Consider the following 16490-nt stretch of genomic DNA (forward strand, 5'->3'; position numbering starts at 1 on the left):
GAAAAAATTTTAAAATCTCCGTTTTGTGTTGGCGTTTGAACACCCTTCTGGTGTTCAAACCATATCTACGTTGAAAGTCGGTGGACGCAGCATTAATTTTTATTTGCCTTAAAAAAAAACAGATGCTTAAACCAATTTCCAACCCTGGGACTAAGCTCATCACCCGCGTTGGGACCCGCGAGGCTCCCCGAGCGTGGACCTGCGGCTTCGCCGGCCCCGGCCGCCCCCCGCCGCCCCCCGCCGCCCCGGCCCAGGTGGCGGCCGGCAAGGCCCGGGAGCCCCACCTGGCTCGGCCGGCAGCGGCCCCACAAAGACCCGCGCAGGCGGCGGCCGGGCCGAGCCGCAGAAAGTAGTCCCGACCACGCCGTCTCCGATGTTGTTCGACGTCGCTTCACGCCCTCCGCGGGGAGGGCCGAAGGGGCCGGCCCGGGAAAGAATCCCATTGGAATGCGCCGCCGGGCGGCCTTTCCCCTCCCGCCCGCCTCTGCTCGCCCCGCAGGTCTCCCGGGGTCTCCCAGCACGGCCCACTCTCCTTTTCTGGAGTGCCCGGGAGGCGGCGCCGAGGGAGGGGGCTCGCCCGCGCGCAGGGAGACCTCGGCGGCGACTCGTGCAGGCGGCGGGAGGTATATCCCTGCGCCGCTGCGTGAGAGGAAGAGGCTGAATGAGGAGCTGCGCGGGGGAAGCGGGGCGCCGGGGGAGGAGGCGGCGGCATGGAAGCAGACGCTGGCGTCGCGCGAGCCCCGGGCGGAGCGGCGCGATAGAGAGGGCGGCAGCGGCGGCGGCGGCGCGCGCGGAGCCTTGACGGGCCCCTTTCTTTCTTCTCTCGGGAAAGCTGGGAAGCATGAGCGTGCAGACCTGCCGCTGCGGCGGCCGCCCCGGCTCCTCGCCTCCCCCTCTTCGGGCCGCCCCTCGCCGGTGAGAGAAGCGAACGCGAGAAGGGAAGATGGGGGCCGTCCTGAGGAGCCTCCTGGTCTGCAGTTTCTGCGTGCTCCTGAGAGGTGGGGAGAAGCGGGGGAATGGGGAAGTTGGTGGGCTTTGGGGGGGAGGGGGCCTCGTTCTGCGGTGTCGGGGGGGAGGGGAGGGAGGGAGGCGAAGCAGGGGAAGAGGAGCCGGGAGAGGCCTGGTCGTGGGGAAGGAGGGAGAGAGGGGCCCGGGAGAAGGGGCTGCGTGCTCCGCCCGGCCACGCTGCAGCCCCCGCCTCGCTTTGCCCACCTCGTCGGGGCCGAGCGGAGCCTCCGTCCGGCCTCCCTGACCGGGTGACACCCCGATCCCCCGGAGCCCCATTCTGTCCGAGTGACTGAGGGTCGGTTTGTCTCTTTCTGCCTGGAGTCACCGGGGACGAGGGGCTTTGTCTGGATTTTGGCTCTCGGAACGGTGGAGCCCAAGATGCTTCCACGTTGGGCTTTCACCCTCGAAGCCCCCGCCTTTTCCGTGTCGGTCCTGGGAACTTTGAGAGCTCCCTTACTATTTTTCCAGGCCTTGTTGCAACTAATAACTGGTTTCCGTTGGGGATATAATGGTCGTGGGTGAGAGCACAGTTGGAAAGTGACTCCGAGGTTAAAGGTCGAGAGGTTCAGCCTTGGGAATCGCCCGGGCTTCAGGCCATAATAAAATAGAAACGTTGCCCTTGCAACTCCTGGCATTCAGGACTTGCCCCTATTTTCGGAGCATGCAAGTGCACAGTTGGCACCAAGTAGGAGAGTCATCCTTGGTGGAGAGGAGCCTGTCCTGGGACCTAAGTTATCATCTACTGCGCTCGCCTGGAGACTGCTTGGCACTTGGGTAAATAACATAGGGTATTCTAGATAATTTGCCCCCAGAATCGCGTAAATTCGGTGGTCCTATGGGTTTTTGTGTTTGTTTTTGAATTGGCCTGCAAAGCTGTCACATACGCTGTGACTTCTATTTTGTGACCGTTCACTGAGGTTTTTCACTGGCCCGCAAGATTTCAGCAGCTCTTCTCAAACTTACCAGTGGGGAAATGGTGATGACTCTGATGCTATGGGGCATTTACCAGCAGAGGAATTTAAGTACCGATTGATGCAATGACTTGTAGCTTTGGTTTTGTTAAAACTCTCGCTTGTGTTCACGGTCAGTTTTTTTTTCAGGTACGGAACCTCTTGGGTCTAAGGAGATTTTTAGCTATTAATTTAACAGGCTAAACTTTTGTTAAGTGTGCAAACGTACTGAGGTTTCCAGAACACGATAGAAGCTAATAGTCTTGTGCTATAAATGAGCCAGATATGCCATTTTGGAGTGTATATTTATTTTAGATGAGAGTGATTGGCCTTGTTTTGGAGGAGGAATTTTTTTTCTTTAGTTACGCTTCAGGATTATTACGTCTGCCTGTTGTATCTTTTACTTAATTACGACTCACTGTAAGCATATCCTAAACTATTTCCACGTGTAAACTCCAGAAAGCTAGTGCCCATTTCATTTTCATGGCAGAGAATTTAGTGCAGTGTTATGTACTTGAGAGGTTTAATAAGTATATGTTTACTTTGTTATAGTATACGCCCTGTCGAAAGGGGATTTTGCTATAGCTGTGCAAAACAATATTTGACATAAAATATGTATATATTTTAAGACAGGAGATTAATAGAGTTAACAAATAGGAGAGTCAGCTGATGGGTTAAAGTCTTTGAGAAGTTGAAATCCATAAACCGGCATGTTTCTGGTTGCCCAATTGTGTTTCTCGGAAGGGAAGATTATGATGTAAATGCCACTTGTTTAACACCACGTTTGAGCCTATTCATTACTGGAATTAAGAGAAGTTGTACTTGAAGTAATATTGTGAAGTATGGTATTGTGTAAGAAGACCTAAAAGAGTTAATAGTTTAAATTGCCTCGTTTCCACTAGCAAGCAAAGTTTCCAAAAGTGAAGCTTTAATTTTAAATGTAGTCTAATAATGGTATGAAGTGGTCTTTGAATTCAGTGTACTTAACTGTGAGTATATATTTGAACTAAAACTGTCTCTCAGTGTGAAAGATTTTTATTCACAATTTAGATTCTTTTCATTCCATGATAATGTCATCTTCTGTTAAAATGGCAATATTAGATAACCTTGGACTCCAGGGAGAAATGTGATTAAGTTGTTGCATTAAGATAATTTTTCTTCACAGAAGAGTTGGAACTTTTAACTTTGGGAAGATGGGATGATGGGAGAGTTTGGGAGACCTTTTGTCCTCTGGCCCTGTTAAATCAGTAGCTGAAAGGCAGGGAATAATGCTGTCGTTATCTGGGCTGCATCCCTGTCCCTATCATCAGAGGACAAGGTGTAATGGAAAGATTTGGGAATTTCAACACCAAAATCTTGGGTTTAAAGTCCGTGCTTCACTACTTAATAACTTTATGATTCTAGTCTAGTCAGTGAGTTTCTCTGGGCCCCAGTTTCTTTACTTGTAAAATGTGGGTAGTAATACCAAGCTAATTTGCAAATTTGTTGGGTATATTAAATGAAGTACTGAATATCAGGTGATTTGCAAATGTTATTTTTTGTTATAATTTTTGATTGTGGACGTATCCTCAAATGCTGGGGATTTGAGATTTAATGCGTATGAGATTCACAGATTCTTAAAGATAGAAGAGATCTTGATCCTTCTGGTCTAACCATTTCATTTGCAAGTGAGGAAACTCAGATTCAGAGAGATTATAGCATGATCAAGATCCTACAGCTAATTAATGTTAGAGCAGGGATTTATTGTCCATTCTTTCAGCATTTAACTATGGTATACCTACTATATATCAGGCTCTGATGGTATATTGGTGAGCAAAATCTCCACGGGCCCTGCTCTCATGGACCTCACGACCTAGGTTGCCATCCTTACTTCCATCCAGGTGCTGGTTAGAAAAGATTATAGCACTGATTTCTTAGAGGAAATATGTTTTATAAGAATATGTTTTGAGGGCTTCCCTGGTGGCGCAGTGGTTGGGAGTCCGCCTGCCGATGCAGGGGACACGGGTTCGTGCCCCGGTCTGGGGGGATCCCACGTGCCGCGGAGCGGCTGGGCCCGTGAGCCATGGCCGCTGAGCCTGCGCGTCCGGAGCCTGTCCTCCGCGACGGGAGAGGCCACAACAGTGAGAGGCCCGCGTAACGCATAAAAAAAAAAAAAAAAAAGAATATGTTTTGGAATACCATAAGTGTATATAATCTGTAAATACTATGTCTAGCTTATTTTGGGAAGGCTTTGTTGTTTTATAAGAATTCTTTGTTACTTACCTTTTGTTGCTGTTATTTGTTTTGGTGGGGTGTTGGTAAATACTGTCAGCACAAGCCACTAGTGTTTCCCATCTTAAATTTTTATAGGAGTGGTCCTTGGGAAATTGTTTAGTATCAGGTATAACGAAGTCTTGGGAAGATAGAATGAATTTTGGTGTGGGAATCAGGAGAATTCGGTTCTTTTTCTAAGTTTGTCATTTGCTAGCTGTGTGACCTTGGATAAGTTACCTTATCTCTGTACACCTTCGTTAGGATAATGAATCCTCCTTTTGGAGGTTCTCACTTCATATTAACACACTAAGGGCTCTGAGAGGTTCTGAGGTAGAGACCAGTTTTAACTTTGTTTAATCCACTGTTTCCCAAAGTAGACAATGAATTTTTTTGTAAATCCTTTTAACGTTGTGCTGAACCTTTGTTCCAAGCAACACACGTAGAGAGAACCTGGACCACGTAACCCTTTAAGCGTTAGGTTGAGTCATGTGAATTGATATTTGATGATAATTTCATATAGTTGAATCTGATACTTTAATCCCTTCTTACTTACTTGGCTTTAGATTTGCTCATCTGACTAGGAAATAATTTGACTGGTTATGAAACTTCAGGGTTTCAGCTCCTTGTTATCATCAGGCCTAACAGTGATTTCCCATGGTTAAGTTTTTCAGAGAATTTTTCTTTTCTTTAATTGGAGGTTTTTCCGTTTGCTGAACTGAAATGCTTTTCTGTATAGTTATATACGCTTTGACTATCAGAAAGGTTTGTCTTTTTTGAATATCAAAGAAGATTCTGTGAAGGAGTATATAAATGGAAAATATTTTATGTGAATTTATAAATTGAATATATTGGAAAAACAAGTAATACAGGTTATAGTTCTGCTTAGGCCATGGGTAAATACTCTGAGAAAATTCATTTTCATCATGGAAATTTTATTGCAAGTTGATATTCAGAGAAGATGATAAAGAGGGGCACTGTAGCAGAAAGGTATGGGCTTTGTTGACAAATCAGGTTCGTCTTCCACCACTTTATGTAGCCTTGGACAAGTTACTTAGCTTTAGTTTCTTCTACTATTTCTTCTACTATTAGACGGGTATTATACCTTCCAAGATTTCTGTGAGAACTGATGAAGTGTTTGCAAAGGGATAGCACAGTGCACAGTCTGTGGACTTTGAGTAAATGGTCACTATTGTCAAGATGGCTAATTTAAAAGAAATGTTAATGCACAGGAAAGACGAGTAAAACATATATATTCTGGGCACTGTTTTAGACAGTAGTTTTAAACCAGTGGTTTTTGAACTTGATTCTTTTGCAACTGGAACAAACTCCGTGAAATACTTTTACTTTTGATATTTTCTATTTTGTTTTATATAAACAAGATGGCCACTATCTACTAAATTTATTTTACCTTCTAAAGGATTGCAACTTGAACACTTGTAGGTGATTATTATAAATAAGCTAGAGAATAAATAGTTCGATTGATTATAATACTTATTTAAAAGTTGCCCATACTTATGGGCAAAATAATTTTATCAAAATATTGTCTAATTGAGAATTTTATTGTATTTGTTTATAATAATTAAAATCAGTTGATGGACTTCTCCCTGTAGGATGGGTAAATGCTATACTGAGTTCCTGCATTGTATATTTCAGTCTTTGTATGAGAGTCTTTTACATATCTTCTGTAAAAGGACCTCCTCTTAATGAATAGAACTCTGCTCCATGTGAATAACTTTTAAATTTAGTCAGATACATGGACTAGGCAACCTAAAGCATAGGATATTTGCCTTTGAGATTATTCATTTAAAATATAATTCATCATAAATACAAGGAAAACTGTTATTTGATATTAATAGCACATGCTTTTGTTTCTCAAGCTGTTTGTGTTATTTGTGGCAGTGACTGTCCTCACAAAAAAGTCATGCAGATGTGAGACTGGAAAATACTAAAATGTACCTGGGCTCAGTTTGGTGAACATTACAGGTACTTCAATGCTGTGATCCTATTAGCTATAATGTAACTTGCTAATTTTTGTTTCTGTGATACCTTGCTTGGAAGGGCCAGGAACTTGGGGATGTGAAGTGAAATCATATTTTTAGGCAAAAAAAAAAAAAAAAAAAAATGAAAATTTAAATTATTAACTGACATGAGAAAGACGCATGACTGACCTAAGGCCAGATGGCTTGTGCTCCGGACAGTAATTTCACATGCGGTGCTTTCTGTATGCATCTGATTTCATCTGGACCTTAATATGGTTTTGAAAAGGATACCAATCACTTTGGATAGGGGAAAATAAATAACATTGTAATTTTGGAGTTTGCACGTAGGTGGTTTGTCATATTACTGTAAAATTAAAATGAGTCCAGATTTAGGTAAGGAGAGACTTTATTCAAAAGGATTATTGCAAAAGGGAGAATGCTCTTCTGTAGGATCTGCAGGCATCTCAAAATAAAACACAGAAAGGCTCTTCTTTTCTGGCGAAGGGTGAGCAGGGCTGGCAGGGCCGAGTGGGTGAGGGTGAGCAGATTGCATGATCCAGATAGTTTAACTGGAGTTTTTTTTATTTACTGCAGTCAGTTGATGGCTTGGAATGAGCTGTTAAGGGAGCCTGAGAGCATCTGCTTGCTTAAATTTAGGGCAAGCCATACTTTAGGGGCTTGTGGGAAAGGAGAAAAGCCCGACTAAAGTTTGGTCAAGCCAAGTCGGTGGATAAGCAAGGGTAGTTGTGAGCCCTTGGTCAATCCTGCTGTTGTTTAAAAGAAAATTTGTCAGTCTTAGGGATATGTTTTAGTCAGCTCAGGCTGCTACAACAAAAATATTATAGACTAGATGGCTTATAAACAACAGAAATTTATTTCTCACAGTTCTGGAGGCTGGTAACCCAACAGCAGGGTGCCAGTATGGTCAGATTCTGTTGAGGACCCTCTTCCAGTTTGCAGACTGCTGACCTCTCTTTGTATCCTCACAGGGCAGAGAGAAGAGAGAGGAAGCAAGCTCTCTCTGGACTTTTATAAGGGTACTGATCCTATTCATGAGGACTCTACCCTTATGACCTCATCTAATCCTAATTACCTCCCAAAGGCCCCACCTCCTAATACATTCACATGAGGGGGAGTGTAGGGTTTCAACATATGAATTTTGGGGGACACAGACATTCAGTCCACAACAAAGTAGGCTAAAGTCATTGTGAAGTTGGTCTCATTAGATTGGTCTGATTATTTATGTAGGTGTAGGCATTTTAGGTCTGCTTCAATGGGACTTTTTATAAGGAATCCTGGATTGAACTTTCAGAAGCCTCTTGAGGCCAGGAAGCCAAGTCAAGTACTCACCATTGGGTTTCACTTGCAGTACCTATAGATTTGGATAAATTCCTAAGGTCCCCAAAATATCCTAGGGTTCCTGGGCCTGCCTGGAATTGACCTTGCTTACTTTACTTGTAAGTCTGGGAACTGTAAGCCAGGTACCAGTCTAGTTTTCCCAAGGGAACTGTAAGCATTGTTCCATAAAATCAATCACAGCTCCTTAAAAGTAACTGGTGGTATTAGATTAAGTGAACATGACTTTCAAATATGACATCCAGTCAAAGCCTTGGTTGCATTATAATGTTTCCAACCGGGAGGACAGACTTTTATTGAACCTATAGAAATAACTATCTTGCCATGAAAATAAGAATACTCATTTAAATAAGAGTTTTGTTTTTGAATTATGGATGAATTAGGGAGAAAAAGATAAATGTTTTTTTTTTTTTTTTTTTTTTTTAAACATCTTTATTGGGGTATAATTGCTTTACAATGGTGTGTTAGTTTCTGCTCTACAACAAAGCGAATCAGCTATACATACACACATGTTCCCATATGTCTTCCCTCTTGCGTCTCCCTCCCTCCCACTCTCCCCATCCCACCCTTCCAGGCTGTCACAAAGCACCGAGCTAATATCCCTGTGCCTTGCGGCTGCTTCCCCCCAGCTATCTACCTTACTACGTTTGTTAGTGTGTATATGTCCATGACTCTCTCTCGCCCTGTCAAAACTCACCCTTCCCCCTCCCCATATGCTTAAGTCCGTTCTCCAGTAGGTCTGCCTCTTTATTCCTATCTTACCCCTAGGTTCTTCATGACATTTTTTTCCCTTAAATTCCATATATATGTGTTAGCATACGGTATTTGTCTTTTTCTTTCTGACTTACTTCACTCTGTATGACAGATTCTAGGTCTATCCATCTCATTACAAATAGCTCAATTTCATTTCTTTTTAAGGCTGAGTAATATTCCATTGTGTATATGTGCCACATCTTCTTTATCCATTCATCCGATGATGGGCGCTTAGGTTGTTTCCATGTCCTGGCTATTGTAAATAGAGCTGCAATGAACATTTTGGTACATGACTCTCTTTGAATTTTGGTTTTCTCAGGGTATATGCCAAGTAGTGGGATTGCTGGGTCATATGGTAATTCTATTTGTAGTTTTTTAAGGAACCTCCATACTGTTCTCCACAGTGGCTGAACCAATTCACATTCCCACCAGCAGTGCAAGAGTGTCCCCTTTTCTCCACACCCTCTCCAGCATTTATTGTTTCTTGATTTTTTGATGATGGCCATTCTGACTGGTGTGAGATGATATCTCATTGTAGTTTTGATTTGCATTTCTCTAATGATTAATGATGTTGAGCATTCTTTCATGTGTTTGTTGGCATTCTGTATATCTTCTTTGGAGAAATGTCTATTTAGGTCTTCTGCCCATTTTTGGATGGGGTTGTTTGTTTTTTTGTTATTGAGCTGCATGAGCTGCTTGTAAATTTTGGAGATTAATCCTTTGTCAGTTGCTTCATTTGCAAATGTTTTCTCCCATTCTGAGGGTTGTCTTTTGGTCTTGGTTATGGTTTCCTTTGCTGTGCAAAAGCTTTGAAGTTTCATTAGGTCCCATTTGTTTATTTTTGTTTTTATTTCCATTACTCTAGGAGGTGGGTCAGAAAGGATCTTGCTGTGATTTATGTCATAGAGTGTTCTTCCTATGTTTTCTTCTAAGAGTTTGATAGTTTCTGGCCTTACATTTAGGTCTTTAATCCATTTTGAGCTTATTTTTGTGTATGGTGTTAGGGAGTGATCTAATCTCATACTTTTACATGTACCTGTCCAGTTTTCCCAGCACCATTTATTGAAGAGGCTGTCCTTTCTCCACTGTACATTCCTGCCTCCTTTATCAAAGATAAGGTGTCCATATGTGCGTGGGTTTATCTCTGGGCTTTCTATCCTGTTCCACTGATCTGTCTTTCTGTTTTTGTGCCAGTACCATACTGTCTTGATTACTGTTGCTTTGTAATATAGTCTGAAGTCAGGGAGCCTTATTCCTCCAGCTCCTTTTTTCGTTCTAAAGATTGCTTTGGCTATTCGGGGTCTTTTGTGTTTCCATACAAATTGCGAAATTTTTTGTTCTAGTTCTGTGAAAAATGCCAGTGGTAGTTTGATAGGGATTGCATTGAATCTGTAGATTGCTTTGGGTAGTAGAGTCATTTTCACAATGTTGATTCTTCCCATCCAAGAACATGGTATATCTCTCCATCTATTTGTATCATCTTTAATTTCTTTCATCAGTGTCTTATAATTTTCTGCATACAGGTCTTTCGTATCCTTAGGTAGGTTTATTCCTAGATATTTTATTCTTTTTGTTGCAATGGTAAATGGGAGTGTTTTCTTGATTTCACTTTCAGATTTTTCATCATTAGTATATAGGAATGCCAGAGATTTCTGTGCATTAATTTTGTATCCTGCTACTTTACCAAATTCATTGATTAGCTCTAGTAGTTTTCTGGTAGCATCTTTAGGATTCTCTATGTATAGTATCATGTCATCTGCAAACAGTGACAGCTTTACTTCTTCTTTTCCGATTTGGATTCCTTTTATTTCCTTTTCTTCTCTGATTGCTGTGGCTAAAACTTCCAAAACTATGTTGAATAAGAGTGGTGAGAGTGGGCAACCTTGTCTTGTTCCTGATCTTAGTGGAAATGCTTTCAGTTTTTCACCATTGAGGATGATGTTTGCTGTGGGCTTGTCATATATGGCTTTTATTATGTTTAGGAAAGTTCCCTCTATGCCTACTTTCTGGAGGGTTTTTATCATAAATGGGTGTTGAATTTTGTCGAAAGCTTTCTCTGCATCTATTGAGATGATCATATGGTTTTTCTCCTTCAATTTGTTAATATAGTTTATCACATTGATAGATTTGCGTATATTGAAGAATCCTTGCATTCCTGGAATAAACCCCACTTGATCATGGTGTATGATCCTTTTAATGTGCTGTTGGATTCTGTTTGCTAGTATTTTGTTGAGGATTTTTGCATCTATGTTCATCAGTGATATTGGCCTGTAGTTTTCTTTCTTTGTGACATCCTTGTCTGGTTTTGGTATCAAGGTGATGGTGGCTTCGTAGAAGGAATTTGGGAGTGTTCCTCCCTCTGCTATATTTTAGAAGAGTTTGAGAAGGATAGGTGTTAGCTCTTCTCTAAACGTTTGATAGAATTCACCTGTGAAGCCATCTGGTCCTGGGCTTTTGTTTGTTGGAAGGTTTTTAATCACAGTTTCAATTTCAGTGCTTGTGATTGGTCTGTTCATATTTTCTATTTCTTCCTGATTCAGTCTTGGCAGGTTGTGCATTTCTAAGAATTTGTCCATTTCTTCCAGATTGTCCATTTTATTGGCATAGAGTTGCTTGTAGTAATCTCTCATGGTTTTTTTTATTTCTGCAGTGTCAGTTGTTACTTCTCCTTTTTCATTTCTAATTCTATTGATTTGAGTCTTCTCCCTTTTTTTCTTGATGAGTCTGGCTAGTGGTTTATCTATTTTGTTTATCTTCTCAAAGAACCAGCTTTTAGTTTTATTGATCTTTGCTATTGTTTCCTTCATTTCTTTTTCATTTATTTCTGATCTGATTTTTATGATTTCTTTCCTTCTGCTAGCTTTGGGGTTTTTTTGTTCTTCTTTCTCTAATTGCTTGAGGTGCAAGGTTAGGTTGTTTATTCGAGATGTTTCCTGCTTCTTAAGGTGGGCTTGTATTGCTATAAACTTCCCCCTTAGAACTGCTTTTGCTGCATCCCATAGGTTTTGGGTCGTTGTGTCTCCATTGTCATTTGTTTCTAGGTATTTTTTTATTTCCTCTTTGATTTCTTCAGTGATCACTTCATTATTAAGTAGTGTATTGTTTAGCCTCCATGTGTTTGTATTTTTTACAGATCTTTTCCTGTAATTGATATCTAGTCTCATGGCGTTGTGGTCGGAAAAGATACTTGATACAATTTCAGTTTTCTTAAATTTACCAAGGCTTGATTTGTGACCCAAGATATGATCTATCCTGGAGAATGTTCCATGAGCACTTGAGAAAAATGTGTATTCTGTTGTTTTTGGATGGAGTGTCCTATAAACATCAACTAAGTCCATCTTGTTTAATGTATCATTTAAAGCTTGTGTTTCCTTATTTATTTTCATTTTGGATGATCTGTCCATGGGTGAAAGTGGGGTGTTAAAGTCCCCTACTATGAATGTGTTACTGTTGATCTCCCCTTTTATGGTTGTTAGTATTTGCCTTATGTATTGAGGTGCTCCTATGTTGGGTGCATAAATATTTACAATTGTTATATCTTCTTCTTGGATCGATCCCTTGATCATTATGTAGTGTCCTTCTTTGTCCCTTTTAATAGTCCTTATTTTAAAGTCTATTTTGTCTGATATGAGAATTGCTACTCCAGCTTTCTTTTGGTTTCCATTTGCATGGAATATCTTTTTCCATCCCCTTACTTTCAGTCTGTATGTGTCTCTAGTTCTGAAGTGGGTCTCTTGTAGACAGCATATATAAGGGTCTTGTTTTTGTATCCATTCAGCCAATCTGTGTCTTTTGGTGGGAGCATTTAGTCCATTTACATTTAAGGTAATTATTGATATGTATGTTCCTATTTCCATTTTATATATTGCTTTGGGTTCGCTACTATAGGTCATTTCCTTCTCTTGTGTTTCGTGTCTAGAGAAGTTCCTTTAGCATTTGTTGTAAGGCTGGTTTGGTGGTGCTGAACTCTCTCAGCTTTTGCTTGTCTGTAAAGGTTTTAATTTCTCCATCAAATGTGAATGAGATCCTTGCTGGGTAGAGTAGTCTTGGTTTCAGGCTATTCTCCTTCATCACTTTCAGTATGTCCTGCCACTCCCTTCTGGCTTGTAGGGTTTCTGCTGAGAGATCAGCTGTTAACCTTATGGGGATTCCCTTGTGTGTTATTTGTTGTTTTTCCCTTGCTGCTTTTAATATGCTTTCTTTGTATTTAATTTTTGACAGTTTGATTAATATGTGTCTTGGCGTGTTTCTCCTTGTATTTATCCTGTATGGGACCCTCTGTGCTTCCTGGACTTGATTAACTATTTCCTTTCCCATATTAGGGAAGTTTTCAACTATAATCTCTTCAAATATTTTCTCAGTCCCTTTCTTTCTTTCTTCTTCTTCTGGAACCCCTATAATTCGAATGTTGGTGCGTTTCATGTTGTCCCAGAGGTCTCTGAGACTGTCCTCAGTTCTTTTCATTCTTTTTTCTTTATTCTGCTCTGCAGTAGTTATTTCCACTACTTTATCTTCCAGGTCACTTATCCGTTCTTCTGCCTCAGTTATTCTGCTATTGATCCTATCTAGAGTGATTTTAATTTCATTTATTGCATTGTTCATCGTTGCTTGTTTCATCTTTAGTTCTTGTAGGTCCTTGTTAACTGTTTCTTGCATTTTGTCCATTCTACTTCCAAGATTTCGGATCATCCTTACTATCATTATTCTGAATTCTTTTTCAGGTAGATTGCCTATTTCCTCTTCATTTGTTAGGTCTGGTGGGTTTTTATCTTGCTCCTTCATCTGCTGTGTGTTTTTCTGTCTTCTCATTTTGCTTATCTTACTGTGTTTGGGGTCTCCTTTTTGCAGGCTGCAGGTTCGTAGTTCCCGTTGTTTTTGATGTCTGTCTCCAGTGGCTAAGGTTGTTTCAGTGGGTTGTGTAGGCTTCCTGGTGGAGGGGACTAGTGCCTGTGTTGTGCTGGATGAGGCTGGATCTTGTCTCTCTAGTGGGCAGGTTCACGTCTGTGTCCTTTCGCCAGGATTCAGTTGCCTTAAGATCCTTAAGATACAGTACCAAGTCTCTTTGTGCCTGTAGCTGGATAAGGTTGAAGAAGGCACCTTGAGTCCTCCAGAAGTGAGGAGTCACAACAGGAAGTCCTGTGAGTGATGTAGGCAGAAGGCTTGCCAGGGCGGTTGCGGGGCCCTCAGGAGCTCAGAGTAATCCACATTAAAACGATGGTTCAAGATAAATGTTTTTATTTCTGTTTACAAAAGCATAGTCTGCTGAAATTGTAAATGAATTATAGATAGCTTAAGAGAAAAGAGAAACGAATTCCTTATATCCAGAAAATAGGACATTAAAGTATCAGCAGTATTTTAAAACCCATAATCATCCTTCATCAGTTTATTCAGTCCTGTGTGATTAATTCTTGTTCTGCTAGATCTTGGGTTAACAGTCTCATGAATCCATCTGCTTCACTAGTTTTTTTGGGAATCCTGACTCAGTCCACTGGTATAGTCTCAAAGTTATTTAAGTGATGCCATCAGAAGCTTGTGCCCAGGAGTTACCAGTATAGTCCTCTTTCAACAATCCTTTTTTTTGTTGAAGACAAGCACTTGGCCTGTAGCTCATTTGCAGGCACTTTCAGGGAAGCATCGAAGTAAAACAAAAAACACTCTGTAGATGACAAAAGACTTAAAATGGTGGTGATGACTTATACGGGTAGTTTTAAAAGTGAAAGATCTGATGGGAGTTCGTTATAAAAAATAATGCAGTTGGGCTTCCCTGGTGGCGCAGTGGTTAAGAATCTGCCTGCCAATGCAGGGGACACGGGTTCGAGCCCTGTACTGGGAAGATCCCACATGCCATGGGGCAACAAAGCCCGTGTGCCATGACTGCTGAGCCTGCGCTCTAGAGCCTGTGAGCCACAACCACTGAGCCTGTGAGCCACAACTACTGAAGCCCGTGCGCCTAGAGCCTGTGCTCTGCAACAAGGGAAGCCACCGTGATGAGAAGCCCACGAACCACAACGAAGAGCAGCCCCCGCTCACCGCAACTAGAGAAAGCTCGTGCACAGCAACGAAGACCCAACACAGCCAAAAATAAATAAATAAATAAAATTTAAAAATCTAAAAAAAAACAATAATGCATTTGATGAATAAGTTTGGTTGTTTTTATGGCATGCAAACCAAAATAAAATCAGTCCAGAAAAGTTTTAGGCAAGATATCTATAAGCATAATGATTAACCTTATTTTAAAAAAGAGTAGCTATTACATCTGATTTATGAGTATAAATGAATATAACTGTTGTACAGAAAAAGACTTAAAGATATAGCGTAATCCTGAGATATAATGTGTCATGAAGCGTATAGTTAGAGCATATCAAGAATATATCAAGATTATCAAGTAAAGATTTTTAGTTAAGTCTGGAATAAGTCCTATCTGTATAATAAAATTCCATAAGTAAGTTAAGTGAATCACTGGTGGAGAACCACTCACTGGCCTACCAATAATATACTGTATTCAAATTAGAGAAATGAAATTGTGACCAAGGTAACATTTAAAAAAATCATAAAAAAGAAAAATCAAAATTGTAATTGATGACTCTCTACTGTTGTCTAATATCAGACAAAGCACCACTGGGACTCAGGAAATGGAAACACATTGTGAACACTGAGGCTAGTGATAAATTTCTAGGAACTTCATCCAGTTTTTGAAATATCATATTAACATTTTACCCATACTGATTTAATCTAGGGAGGGTAAGCCTCTCTTCTGGACAGTGCTTCTCATGCAAATCATAGCATTGATCAAATAAACCAATTATTTTTAGTATCTCTCTTCTTACAAGGTGAAAGAATTAATCCTTTGTGAACTTCCAGGGGCCCTTGGGGAAATTTTAAAGACAGTTGTAGGTGCAAAAGACATCATTTAGTATTTTAATTTGAAAAGGCAGTATGTCAAAAGCTGTCAGGAGGTTTGAACATTCGATTAAATAGGATCATGGATCAGTGAGAAAAAATACCTGGCAACCTATTTAACCAGTGTAAAAAAAATATTTTTTTAAAAGTGAACATAGGAAAGAACTTTAGCTCTTTCAAAAGTGAGAAGACTTTTTAAAATGATAAGACATGATAAAATTAACACGAAGTGCAGGAAATTCCGAAAAGACACCGAATTTTTGGCTTCTAAGGAGATTGATTACTCAGAAAGCAAAGAAAAACCTTTTATAACCTCTTTATTAACAGCGGATCAGAACCCAAGAAGATTTTGTCATTTTAGTAGAAAACCAAATTTTAATTTTATAAGTATAATGTTTGATACTGAAGCACTTTCTGAAAATCTTACAAATAAACCTGTCAAGTCTTAGCTGGCTTTGACCATGACAAATAAAATTCTTTTTATCATCAACTTGTTATAACTTTCTCTGTCCATTCAGGTTGTGTTCTGCATGTTCCTCTTTCTCATTCTGGAGCACTTAGTCATTTTACTTTAGGACCTTTTTTTTTTTTTCTCCTTAAAAACACATTTTGCATATAGAGTTGTTCCTTTCTGTCATTATTTCTATTAGAGTCTCATTTACATACAAGGTTATAACTTATAATTACAGTAACTACTATTTTACAGAGAAAACTGTGAGGTGGATAGTTGTGAACTGTCTGTCATACACCAATGTTTTGTAGTAGACTGGCAGAGTTTATGAATATACATCTTACAACTTCTTATAGCCATGCACTTCTGGATAGTACAACTTCTCAATGTGACAAAAATGAATATGTTCATTGATAGACTCAAATACGTGTGGCTTCTTGGTACCATGAAAATAAGAGGCAAAAACTTGTATAAACTTGAAATGCTTATGCTTCAGTGTTCTGTCTTACTTAGAAATGACCTAGGTATTTAATGAATATCCATGGACTAACTTAGCATAAGTCTAAGGTTTTAAGTTACTAAAAGATTTTGGAAACTACAAGTTGGCTTATTACAAGATATAATTACTTTTGAAGTACAGTTTGTCAGAATAATGATTCAACTTGACTAAGTACAAATGTAGATATAATGCTCGTTTATTCTGTCAATAAACCTGTAAAAATTTAGGAAGAACATATTCAAGTAGAATAAAAACCTATTCCTGTGTTATACTTAATGCCCATAACTCAGAAGACATAGGTGTTTTTATTAAACCAACAATATTAAACTGGTTTCATATAC

At 40.2% G+C, this 16490-nt stretch overlaps 1 protein-coding gene across 1 annotated transcript in view; it reads left to right on the plus strand.

Moving 5' to 3' along the window:
• The first annotated feature begins 651 nt into the window (after positions 1-651).
• LRP6 (LDL receptor related protein 6) overlaps positions 652-16490 on the plus strand; it is a 185832-nt gene continuing 169993 nt past the window's right edge. The window contains exon 1 of the mRNA XM_032644864.1: positions 652-998. Coding sequence (XP_032500755.1) covers positions 944-998 — 55 coding nt within the window. The 5' untranslated portion in view covers positions 652-943. The remainder of the gene's footprint in view (positions 999-16490) is intronic.

This window comes from Phocoena sinus, chromosome 10 (genome assembly GCF_008692025.1).
Source record: "Phocoena sinus isolate mPhoSin1 chromosome 10, mPhoSin1.pri, whole genome shotgun sequence".
Taxonomy (NCBI): Eukaryota; Metazoa; Chordata; class Mammalia; order Artiodactyla; family Phocoenidae; genus Phocoena; species Phocoena sinus.